The sequence below is a fragment of the Symphodus melops genome (assembly GCF_947650265.1).
Source record: "Symphodus melops genome assembly, chromosome: 15".
Lineage (NCBI taxonomy): Eukaryota > Metazoa > Chordata > Actinopteri > Labriformes > Labridae > Symphodus > Symphodus melops.
Genome location: NC_136705.1, coordinates 5,107,547 through 5,120,025, shown reverse-complemented (window position 1 = coordinate 5,120,025; position 12,479 = coordinate 5,107,547). Strand labels below are relative to the sequence as shown.

The following is a 12,479-nucleotide window of genomic DNA, read 5'->3' as shown; positions in this document are numbered from 1 at the left end:
AATCAGTGATGTGAAGCGATGCCATGAAGCCATAAGTAATGTATAAATGTTATGAGCTGCAGATACAAGGCCAACTGATCATGAATCATTGCAGATGCAAAGGAATGTCGGGAACTACTTTTAAGTGACCCCAGGGATGATACTGGACATTTTAATTGGGTTCAGGTTGGGCTTTATACCCAGGGTGTTCGTCTGGGAGAGATAGCCACTGACACCACAGAGAACCAATTGTTGTTTCCATCTTCTGCGCCTCTTGCGACACTATTTTAGGACACAATGAATATAAGTCCAGATGTGAGAACCCATTTTCCACTCAGACAAATGAAAAGGAGGGCAGTCCATTGAGTCTCCAGAGTTTATTTTGTTCTTTAAAATATTCTGGGATGTCATGGAGCTATCTTAAAGAAACAAGATGACTAACTGCAGTGAACTCCATGTGGAAAACTGGTTATTGCAACTGATATAGCGTCTAAAAGAAGAAAGAAAAACAATAAGTGAAGTCCTGTCCTACTTTCGAAGTAGTGTCCCATTGGCCTTCATTCCTCATTGTATTTTCTCATGGAAGCTTTTCTTTCATTAGTCTTTCCAGAAAGCGGCAATATATGGCAGGGTGATTCTGCGCCGTTCTCTTTTATACACTCTGTATGCTCTTATATAGAAATGAATATCTGAATGAGAGAATAAAATTCAATCACTCTGTCAGAACATCGACCTACTTTAGCGTCAGTCTTATAAAACACTGCAATAGCCCCACCCCACCCCCAAACATGAACAAATAAAATAAAATGTTCAAATCAATTGTTGTTGAAATGATGAGGTAGATGTTACCAAGAGTGATTGTGGATAAATAGCATAGTACCACATCGTTCAGCTTTTTATGGAAAGAGGAACATAAACTACAAAAATAAAAGCTTCAAAAACTCCTCTGTCAATATGTCTCTGTGCTTTGTTTCTTTGTAATAAAACCAGACCATTAACCGAGGTTTTAGAGCATGCAGGTTTGGCCAATTAAAACATGCAGAAATCGAACTCTTGTGTCTCATTGGCTATAGATAGAGCTAAGTATCTGAGGCCATTTGGCAGGCCTATTCCTGTTATTATGTCTCCCTAATGGATGGTAAATCTATACTTTTGAAGTAGCTACCTGGGTACAGGTATTGTTTTTCTGACATCTGAAGATTCAACACGTTTGTTGTGACAAAGGTCATTCAAGGAGTGTGCTTAAACTGTTAATCTCCGTGAAATAAACTCTTAAGTCAGGATCAACACATTGATTAACATGCAACCTTTGGTGACAAAATATATGTATGGATGATCAATCATTACTGCCTGATCATCATCCCCCCTGTGTCCACAGTGTCTTTGAATGCAGAGAATTTCAAACTGTTTGGGGTCCTTTGACCAGCACAAAAGAAAGGTTACTTTCAGTTGTGTGCCCAGTACTTAAAAGACATTTTTACAAATTGAACGATATCCTTGGTGGGAACTTGAAGTACAAAAAAAAAAAAAAAAAAATCACAGAACTTGTTTGACCTCAGTGATATTTTTCTTTTCAGTCCAACACCTAGTCATTTTTGTTTATAAGTGAAACATTTACTGAACTTAACAGGTTTCTGTTCATTTGTTTTTCACTAAACTACAGTTATAGTAATGTATACAAACACATGAGCAGAGCAAACCATAAAATGTAAGGGCTCAGTCTGCCAGCAACTATGCAACATGGCGCAGAGAACAAATACTGTAAGAAGCCCCTTATAACAGAAGAAAAATACAAGTTGCCATTTTCACAAAAGGACGTATTTTCTATTTGTTTTACATTTCCTTTTTTCTGTTGAACCACCTGCAGGACCAAATTGCTATGCGGACACAGCAGTGATACCGGCTGGTCGAGAGGTGAAGATTGACGAGTGTACAATCTGCTACTGCACATACGAGGAGGGTACATGGCAGATCGAGCGTCAGGCCACCTGCAGTAAGAACGAGTGCCAGCGGAGCTAGAGACTGGCAAGGCGAGAGGGGACATTGGCAAACATCACCAGCGCCAATCTGCATGTAAACTCTCTGGCCTTTCACCAATTCTAACGGACATCAGGGTTGACAACAGCCCTTGAGCATTTCAGTATTTGTAGTCACTCCTGTATTAAAGAAAAAACATACTTTTTTGAAAGTTTATAATCCACACACAGAATATCTATTTATCTATGTATTGAATTATTTATGAACATATACAAATATAGGAGTCATTATTGCTGAACTAGTAAAAAGTATTTTTTATAACCTCTGTATTTTAATAGGCATTGTATTGGACAAGAGTTCAATTGAACAACAGAATGTATAGATCACACACAGCTGTCTTTGGAGGTGTCCACCTCTCCGTCTCATACGTCTGGTGTCCTCTCTCAAATCATGACACCTGTCCCTCTAACACCAAAGTGCAGACTCGATCACGTGCAATCCATTCAGGAATAATGGGTAAGAATAAACTGTGTGAGAAGAAGAAGAGCAGAAACAAAGAGAAAGAAGGAAATTTACTGTTTGACTCGACTGTTTTCTGGTTTCTTTTATCTTTGGATGTTGAAATGTGTTTTTATTTGAAAGTGCTTTTTTGTATTTCTCTTGGTACTGTATGTTCATGTTTCAAATAAATGCCAACCTGTGCTCTGTAAGTGATCAAATGCAACTTTTTAGTTGTACAGTAGGTCTACATGTTTAGTCTTTGCTGGAAAAAAGGGGGTTTTATATTCCCTGACATCCAATTAAATTAAATATACACGATTTGAAGCAGAGAATGATACTGAGAAGGGATGGTAGGTTTGAATGTTACAAGCTTAGACAATGCGTTCTCTTTTTCAAAGTTTCAGTATAAAACTGTTTTTGTGAAAACAGTAGCTTAATATTTAATGAGTTGTCAAGAGGATATTAAGATGTTTACTAATGCAGCAGTTTCATTTTTCAACGGCTATCAGCATCACAATATCAACAAGAGAGGTTGGAAGTGGGAAAGAAAATCTCCATAGCACCCCCCCCCCCCCCCCGAAGGTTTTAACTCCATTAATGCAACTAAAGTTAATATCAGTTGCAGAAAAATAATGCATGAATCTGGCAGGGTCATTGTGCTCCTACTGTGGCTCAAGATGATTTTAAATACTTGAAGTCCAGGTTAGGAGTGCCAGGGAACATGCTATGAGAAATGAAAAGATGGGTTTTCATGATATTTTGTCACTTTTTGCAATGTGCTGTCCATTTCACAACACTCTGAAAACACTTTGAAAAAGGGGTTTGCAGACAACATTGTTGCACCTCCAGCAGAGAGACGTGCCTGTCAGCCAGCTGGCAGGATCGAGGTAAATAAGCCTAAATGCATGTACATGCTAGGTGACAGGCTTCTGCAGAGCAGCAGGGGTGCAGTTGCACAGATCTATTAAGGGTTTCTGGACAGCCTTAACTCCTCAGTTTCAATGACTGTAAGGGTGTTCTCTTACAACACTCCTACAGTCACGGAAAAACAGGACTTGTGCTTCTGCATACAAGTAGAGAATGATAGCTTCGATGTCCCTCCTATCCACCAATTCTCACAAAGGGCTCAATTTAATGTGTCGGGTTCTCCGCCCTCAGTTTTCTTCTATGTTGAGAAATTACTGCTGTGCCCTCTCCTTCTTTCATTTAACAAGATAATAATCCCTCATGTGTAATTGCCCAGGCAGCTTTCCGACTGTGTAACGTCAGTGAATTAATGACTCTGACCATAGATGTCATCTATTACCCCTATCTGTTCTATCCAGGTCATTAGCATTGGTAGCTGGCTTTAGAGCGGTTAAAATTTTAGCAGTTTTTTAAGATCAGAAGGAGAGAAAAATAACGAAAGCTGTGATTAAGGCTGACTTAAGAGTCTATTCATCAGAAATAAGTCGTGCAATTTCTTCTGAAATAAAATTCCCAATGTAGTGAGCGTCTAAACTTTTTCAAACACAGGCCATTAATTGGACACATCTGTTGAAGAAACCCATAAGAGATTATCCTGGTCTCCCAAATGCAGTTACTAAGTAATTAGGCTTCTGTCCTTTTCTGGACAATGCACACTGCCGCCTTGAGACAAGATGTTCTCATATTACAGAAGGTGATGAAATTCATTATTCATTTAAGGCAACCAGCCAGCTCTGTCATTAGAAATTAAGGCAACATAAATTTGCTGAAACTCGTAGCAGTGATGAACAGAAAAGTTGAAACCTTCCTGAAGTGTCAGAATAAGAATTGAGTAAAGAAGCAACAACCCAAAGACTAAACAGGGCTCTCTCTCTCATTCATCTAACTGGTTTGTAATTTCAAGGGTGCGTAAGGAATATCTGTTAGTGAGGATTTTGGCGTGAAGAGCAAATGTTGTATCTTTAATAAAATGCATCAAACCTTATAGCACCCAAAGTAGCACCCACTTTTCTGATGTTTTTGGCACCCCGAGTGACAGAGCACCACCTCCCATATATTAGCTGATCTGGTACTGTAAATGTATATGTTGTAATTTTTACTGAAAAAAAACCACCTCAACCTGATATATTTTAATTGTCAAACATGTCACTCAATGTGAATATTTGCATAAAATGTAACAAATGTGGGAAAAAAGGCTGTTTCTGCTGTGTTTTTTTAAATTGACTTGTCTGACCCCCCAATCCTACCACAACCCATCCACTGGCAGTAGTTTCAGGCATTAAACCTTACAACATAGAAATAATTGATCTTCCTGATGGTCTGATTTTCAACAAGCTAAATGATTTACTACAGGCAGATCTTGTATGTTCAAGTTTTTGCAGATTGTTTTTTAGCAAGCTTAAATGAAGCAAGTGATGTTTATTTTCTGTATAGAATTTTATTTCTTTGGTCATGGTTGAAACATTGGACAGTTTGGGAAGAACAAAAGGAGAAGACCTGCCAAAGCCAAACAAAATGAAAGCAACAAAAAAAAAAAACAATTCAACCTTAGTGGGACGTTCAATAGAATGACAGAACTGTATTACTTAAAAAAGGTTTGCATATGTCCGACTAGACATTACTACATTTAAATTATGAAATCAGATACATAGCATTTCTTAATCTCATTATGTCAAAATGTTTGAAGACCATCTTATGTTTGACTGACCAAGAATCTAGTAACGGACTGAAAAGATGTCTGATACAGAAACCAAAAGTCTATCATGGCTCAAGTGTTTCAATAAATAAGACCTTGGATTTTTCGAGGACATTCTTCCTTTTTGACCATCTTTTTATTTTTTCTCAGGCAATCACTTATTGAGAGCCGAGTGATTAGTCTACCGTACACTCTTGAGGCAGACACAGATGTGGATATTTCCTTGTTCTTTAATAGCTGGTTGATAGTCCTTAAGTGCACTGAGTGAAATGTGAAATGAATTATTTAGTATTTTAAAATGATACTATGTCCCCTCTTATTGTGTTATCAAAGTGTAATATCAGATCGTGATGTAACATGTAAAATCTGGAGGGGTATACCTGCAGCTTGGTTTGTCGTTAAAGAACAACACTTGTGTTTGAAGCTTTAAAGCAAACCTCCACAAGTGGAAATTCATTTCAAAGTCTTTTATGCACTGATTTATCATCATGATTTTCCATAAACTACTTGTGGCCTACAGTATGTAGCCCTAGTTATTATTAGGTCATCTATTGTCAACAGTATAGCTTTTCCGGTTAGGTGTTCAAGGGAACTTATCCCAGCTGCCATTGGGTAAGAGGCTGGGAACAACCTGGACTCATATTTTTTTCTTATGAAAGGCATTTATAATTCATTTATTAGAAATAGGGGAAAATGTTAGATGAACTCATGAAAACTGAACATAATAGGTCAAAGTACAGTGTTCCCGCTTGCATCTTACAGGCTGTGTTAAATAACTCTGACTAATTACATCTCCAGATAGCAGCTCATGCATCTCTTGTTACAGTCGCTACATTAACAATAATCCACCTCCATAGACTTCTCACTTTTCAGAGTAATAGTGTAGAATTTAGTTTTTTGATGTTCAGTTATCTTCCAAAAGAAAGAGCTAGATGACAGATGAATGCAATGAATATTTAATGTCACATTTGCAGCATTTCTATCAGTTTCCGAGGGAGCAGTGGCTTTTAACTACAATCATTGAAATAAAAGAAGGCATGTTATCTGTAAGTGCATTTAGGCTTTTTGCTTAATATGGGACCGTTATCAGCAGCGCTGCTCATTAGTAGATTTTCGTTTCTTCTTTCAGTGAGCTTGGTCCTTTGAATTACTGCTGTGAGAATACAGTCAATTCCAGCCCTTATTCTTTTACTTTTTTCCTCTAAATTCCACTTTTGGGAACATTAATTTCACTGGACAGCTGCTAAATGCTGCTAAAATGCTTTGAGGATTCTATTTGCACCTTCAGATATGATTTCCAAGCACATCACCTCAAATTCATTAAATCCAGCTTTGAATCTCTTGACAGTTCTGCGAGTCCTCCTCGGAGCCACATGTAACATTCCCATGTGATTACGACGCCCCTTGATCAATCAGAGTGAATCACTTCTTGATTGAGCGGCTGACTCTCCAGGGTCTTGGGCCTGAAATTGTCCTTTATAGATTTGGTATTATATATCCAGTACTCCTCCTGTGCCATTAGCCAGACATTCACATTTTCAATTTCACCTCTCTGCTTCATCTTTGCCTTCAGGTGAGGGTGACACTTGCCATTGCAGTGTTGAATCGTCTTCTTTTCGTACATCTACATGCAATAGCTACACATTTGCTTCGATTTAAAAAGAACTGTTGTTGGAAGGACAGGATATGGGAAGCAAACACCTAATTTGGCTTTGTAATAGTGTTAAGACATAATCTAAGTCCTACTTCATCCAGATGACAGATGTTTGATAGGTGACTAGGTTCAAACAGGCCCTATCCATCACAGGCTGTTAGGCAATGCAGGTGAGTGATAATGCATAGAGGACAGCGTTTCAGCATTTCATCCACAACAGACAGTCTACATCAATGTGACCTGCTTGTTGAACACTTTGAGGACGGGGGCCTCAATTCGCCAGAGCAGTGCTGAGCTGCGCACATCTGCATAAGTTGCTGTCAGACAGGAGATAGTATTGTGGATGGTTGTGTTATCATAAAGGGAACAGCTTTTGTGTCGGCCCTGTGGAATACTAAGTGTTTGTATTTGCAACACAACATTCATCCCAGGGCATTCATTTCTTATTTTCTATAGCCCTTATGGTAATTCATCATCCAGGTCTTGATGTATACTGTGAGATTGCCCAGTGAATGTATTACTCACTGGCTCTCATGCTGCTGTAGATTCCCATAGGATATTTAAACTATAAGGACATCAGACTTCAATGTAAACTTCCCTGCAGAATATGTGTTTGGTTTTTTTTGTTTGGTTTTTTTAAATAGCCCTACCAAATAACACAAAAAGTCTGACCCAGCAGAGCCGAAATGGAGGTTCAGACTGCTGTCGACCACTCTGTGGTTTCTTTATATGCTTAAGCTTCAAGAGCAGGTAATTTCGCTTTGGTCAGAGGGAATGGAAACAGCCTTGCTGGGCAATGTGGTAGAGGTTTAATAATGGAAACCAAGGTCTCGAGGGACAAGTCCATTTTTCTGAGAAACAGACAAAGTCCATTACTCTCAGTGGTTGTTGGCCTAATGCAACCTCTTATTTGTAATTGAAAATCAGAGGTGTGTTTCTGCCACAGATGATAAGCACACGTGTGCAAATATGAGAGGTGTCCTGTATGTCACTATGAAGACACCTTGACAAGGAGCATAGCATATCTTTTAAAGCAGAAATAAGCGTGAATTCCTGATATAACCATTCAACACTACCAGACCACTTTACTGAATCCTTCCAGGGTTTACCATATTAAACCGAAATGAAATGAAATACAGAAACTCAGATATATCATTGTACAGTTGCCGAGTTATCTTCTAGTACATTTAACCATTGATGAGTAGAATTGTTGTCAGGATGTATACATTTCTATTTTTCGAGTGTTCTCTCTCTCTATATATATATATATATATATATATATATATATATATATATATATAGGTTTGACTTTTATCTAAATCTTTATTTTAGAGGGAAGGAGAGGGTATCACAAGAGGGAAAAGGTCAGAGGCAAAATCTCAGTGTCTGTGGAAATAATGTCTCGGGTCTTTGGGATCAACCGAATAAGCAGTCGTAGCATCCCTGCCTGGTGACATTTTGCTTTTACATACTACTCAGAGTGAAATAAGTTTTCATCCATCACAGGATACGTTTCATTTTTAAATTGAATCATGATTTCTTTTTTGTTTTAATTAGTTGAATTCCACCATCTTACCAACTGAAGTAACATTGGCTGGAGACACAAGCTGGGCAGTATATCAGAGTTTCAGTCTTTGTTGGCAATATTTAATTCACATGAAATGGTTTAAAAGACAGACAATATGAATATTTACAAATTTGTCAGAAGTTGCCATTTCAGAAATGAGTTTCTACTAATTAGTTTTGAACAGCCTGTGTTCATTTGCATTTATCTGTACATACGGACAGTGATGTAAACAGAATCATCAGCCCTCCATTCCTGGAAGCTCATAGGTGTGCATGCATTATTGTAATGAAGTAAACCTGATAAGGTGACTCACCTTGCAATTTCTTTTTTCAGGCCTCTTTTTTTTTTTTTTTTTAAAGGAGGATAAGTGCTGTTATCGCAACTTACACCTGATTTACAGCTGCTTATATCTGCTGTAGTCAACATATTCATCACTGAAAGTGACATTGCATTATGCTGACTCTCCCTTGGGGAATGTTAACATTAAACATCATGCTCATGCAGCATCATGAAAGCCCTGAAGGTGTTTTGCGGGGGGAAGAGTGTGTGTGAAAACTTCCATATTAAAGGCATTATAAAGAGCAGATTTTCCCCTCCCAACTCCCTCATGAAAAATGTACAGCGGCATATTCATTACTTCATTGAGCTAACTGAGTGTGACAAGCAGAGAGCTGCAGCAGCCGAGGGCAGGGAAGCAGCACCACAATAAAGCCTTTGGCTCCTCTCTGAGGACATGGCTACCCCCGCCACTCAAAGGAGCTTTATCTTTGCACTCTGTTTGAATTTTTCCAAATGACTGAGGGTGTCGGACACAGCTTGAGACTGTATTCACTTTAGCCAAATTTTCCCACTAATCCAATGCATGCAATGGTCATTTGTGAGTAATCATTTCATTTTCTTTACTGTGAGATGAATATGCTGCGAGAGCTATGACTCAGGGCTTTGGTGCTATAAATATGGTACTGCAATTTTCTCAGTTAACAAGGCGAACAAAGAAACAAATGAGGAACTAACTACAAGTTAACCATTAATTAATAAGTAAATATGAGTAACTCATCATTATAGAGTAGCTTAAGATTACTTCACAGAGAATTAATGCTAGACAAGGTACATAACATGTTTGCATAGTTATAGAATGAATGAGATCTAGCTACTTGTTAACTGTAAGCAACTTCTCGTCCAATCAGATAGAGAAGCTAATGATTACATGAGTGGGGAATCATACAGGGTGTATTGATTCAGTACTAAAACCATCTGAAGTTAGTTTGAGATGAGTAGGTAATGAGTTATACCCAGTGTGATTCCCCACTTCATTATCTGTTATGTAATTATTAGCTTCTCAATAATGAGAAGAGTCACTCAGTATGGACTTATTTGATAATGGTAGTTAGTTCTTCATTCCACCATAGTTACTATGCACAATATGTCTGCCTTAGTGTAAAGTGTTGACTTTTCTGTACATCATGCATACATTAGATTACTTTACATGGGTATTTAAAAAGCACCTAATGTATCAACTCTTTGTTTTGCAATTACATGAAAAAATAAAATGTGTCATCTTTTCCCATTGAGGTGCTGATGTCCTTGCACAGTTTGTGATGAAGAACGCCTTTTCCTCCCCATATTTACTTCACCCTTGGATGATCCGTTCACTGTGCCCAGTAGCCATGCATCTCTGGCCCTGCACGGTCTGATCCTGGGGTGCCGTCTTGGCTCACCCTCAGCCCTTGTTGTCTGATGAACAAAAATAAAGCCCTGCCCAGAGCTGCATCAGCCCATAATGTCTTCAGCCACAACAATTGTGACTTTGCTTTGATGACCCTCTGCAGCAGTAGAGAGAAGAAGCAGCAGTAACAACAATGCCTCTTAATCCAGAGCAACAGTCCCTCTGATGAATGCAGCCACCACAAATGAATCGCAGATGTACTGTAGAACTGGGCCTTGCACCATTGGCAAAACATGAGATTTAAATAATATCTGAGAGTGTGTTGAGAGTATGGCAGACAAGCTGACTAATAACACAGAATTCCATAACAAGGGCTGCTTCAAATGGTAATGACTGCTCACTCCAGACATGTCTGATCCTTCAAAAATACACTCATCTTGGGCTGAGACTGGTAGGCCTATTTATTTTCCTGCAACAACAAAAAACTCAAAATAATTGGGAAACAAGATATCAGAGGATTGATATATGTGTGGTGGATAATGATGTGGGGATAATTAATAGACTGTAAACGCAATAAATCATCTAAGCCTCTGAATCAATATAATATTAATTATAGATGAAGATCAATGGACAATGAACTGAACTAACTAAGAGCATAGAACAGATCCAGCAAATGATTTTTCTATTTATTCTTAGTGCAAATTCAAAAAGAGGCAAGCCAATCTCACAAGTGTCATTCTATGCTCTCCTTTTGTGGAGGAACATTGTGTGGGAGTTGGGCATTTTCGCCACTCAGCTATCAGAAAAAAAACTCTAATTAGTCTATTTTTAACACATCCTTTTCAACAGCTCTTGGGTGTTTACATTTGTTAATGACAGCCTGAGTGAAAATCATCTATCAGCAAGCATCATCATCATCACCACTGACACATTAACATGCATCCTCTCCACAGACTAAAAGGCTTCTGCATAAATATAAGTCATGTACATTCAGTCTGTGTCCATATATTCATATGGCACATTTATATTTGCAATTTTTCATCTCAGACAACTCAAGCAAACTAATTAGTAGGCACAGAGCCTCAAAGTATTTGGTGTTTTTTTGCTCCAGCGAACACAAGACAGCTCTTTTAAAGTGTTGCATTCTCCAGATTACACCCTGTGTAAAAACATTTTTTGAGGCCATGTTATTTGCATAATTTTCATTTTGTTTGTGCTCAATTTAAAAACACTGCTTTTATTTGAAATGTATTTGTCAACTTGCACCCACCCTCCCAAAATTGAAAACATACCTTGTCTTCTATGCATGCTAAAAAAAAAAAGAAGAAAGAAAATCCCTTAAATATTTTTCATATTCTCCTCATATTTCTGCAGTTACAGTGTGTCAGGTGTATTCAAGACTTGTGACGGTCACCTTGTTGTAATATAATTGTTTTTTCAATGCCATAATGCATCATAATAATATTGCAGCTGGGACTTATATTTTTGCTATGATATTTGTGGACTGTCATTTAATTCTTAGGGGACTGGAGCAAATCGCTGTGACCTGTTTCTAGAGTTATCATCTGACAATACAGGCTCTATCACTCCATCTAGTGCTTACTTTTAGGAAAAACAGACAACGGCTTCCTTCTTCTATAAATTTTTTTTTAATAAAAATAAGTCTTAACCAGTAACTAGTATTGAAGCCTTTCCTCAGGGGAAAAGTTCACTGAACCCTGAAACAGTGCCAAGACTCCTCATAATTGTTTAAAAAAAGAAATAATGTAAAAAATAAAAAAAACAGTGTGAAGTAATTTTAAGGAGATGTTGGCTGCCTTAACAGTGACGGATATTATTTTAGTACGATGAATGAGTTATTGTATTTTCTGCTAAAGTAAATCAGCTTGGAGGCTGCTGAATTGTTGATGTTTGCAGAAAAGGTTCTAAGATGTTAATTATGTTATATTATTTTAATCCTCCAATAAGGGAAATACAGACTAAATGGTGTTCTAAAGTAAGGGATACTACACACCTCTGCAGCCTGAAGGTTGTGTTAACTTTATTTGCATGTCAGTAATTTGAGTCGGGTTGCAAATAAAGATGTCTCAGGGCAACCCTGACTGTCTGCATCATTATCCCCGACAGTGATACCTGCTCCGTCAACAAAACACAACAAGCACGCACGCGCGCACACGCACGCGGGCGCACACAGACACTCAAACACTCCTCTGGCTACAATGACTGCAGTTTTGGATCCCTTCAAACTATTCTCTGCAGAGCTGCATTTGATCAGACAGCTGAACTCCACTCTCTGCCGGCCGGTGTGAGAGGTGGACCATAACCTGCATGAGCAAACCCTTGTTTTTCTAGAGCTCCCTCCTCAGCGTGCCATATCATCCTTGCTCCTTTATAAGACACTTACCCTTACTGGACCCTTGCTGTGGTCAGTTGAGGGATGGGGAGGAGTGGAGATGGGCTTGAAGGTCAAAGT

The 12,479-nt window shown here is 38.4% G+C and overlaps 1 protein-coding gene and 1 long non-coding RNA gene across 4 annotated transcripts in view; one reads left to right on the top strand and one right to left on the bottom strand.

The window, feature by feature from the left end:
* Positions 1-2,666, top strand: part of vwc2 (von Willebrand factor C domain containing 2) — a 21,810-nt gene extending 19,144 nt beyond the window's left edge. For all 3 annotated transcript variants that reach the window (XM_079363229.1, XM_079363228.1, XM_079363227.1), the window contains one exon: positions 1,847-2,666. In XM_079363229.1, the coding sequence (XP_079219355.1) occupies positions 1,847-1,998 (152 nt within the window). In that variant the 3' untranslated portion in view covers positions 1,999-2,666. The remainder of the gene's footprint in view (positions 1-1,846) is intronic.
* Positions 1-12,479, bottom strand: part of LOC306836238 — a 17,904-nt gene extending 5,425 nt beyond the window's left edge. The window contains exon 1 of the long non-coding RNA XR_013780750.1: positions 12,411-12,479. This is a non-coding gene — a long non-coding RNA (uncharacterized lncRNA). The remainder of the gene's footprint in view (positions 1-12,410) is intronic.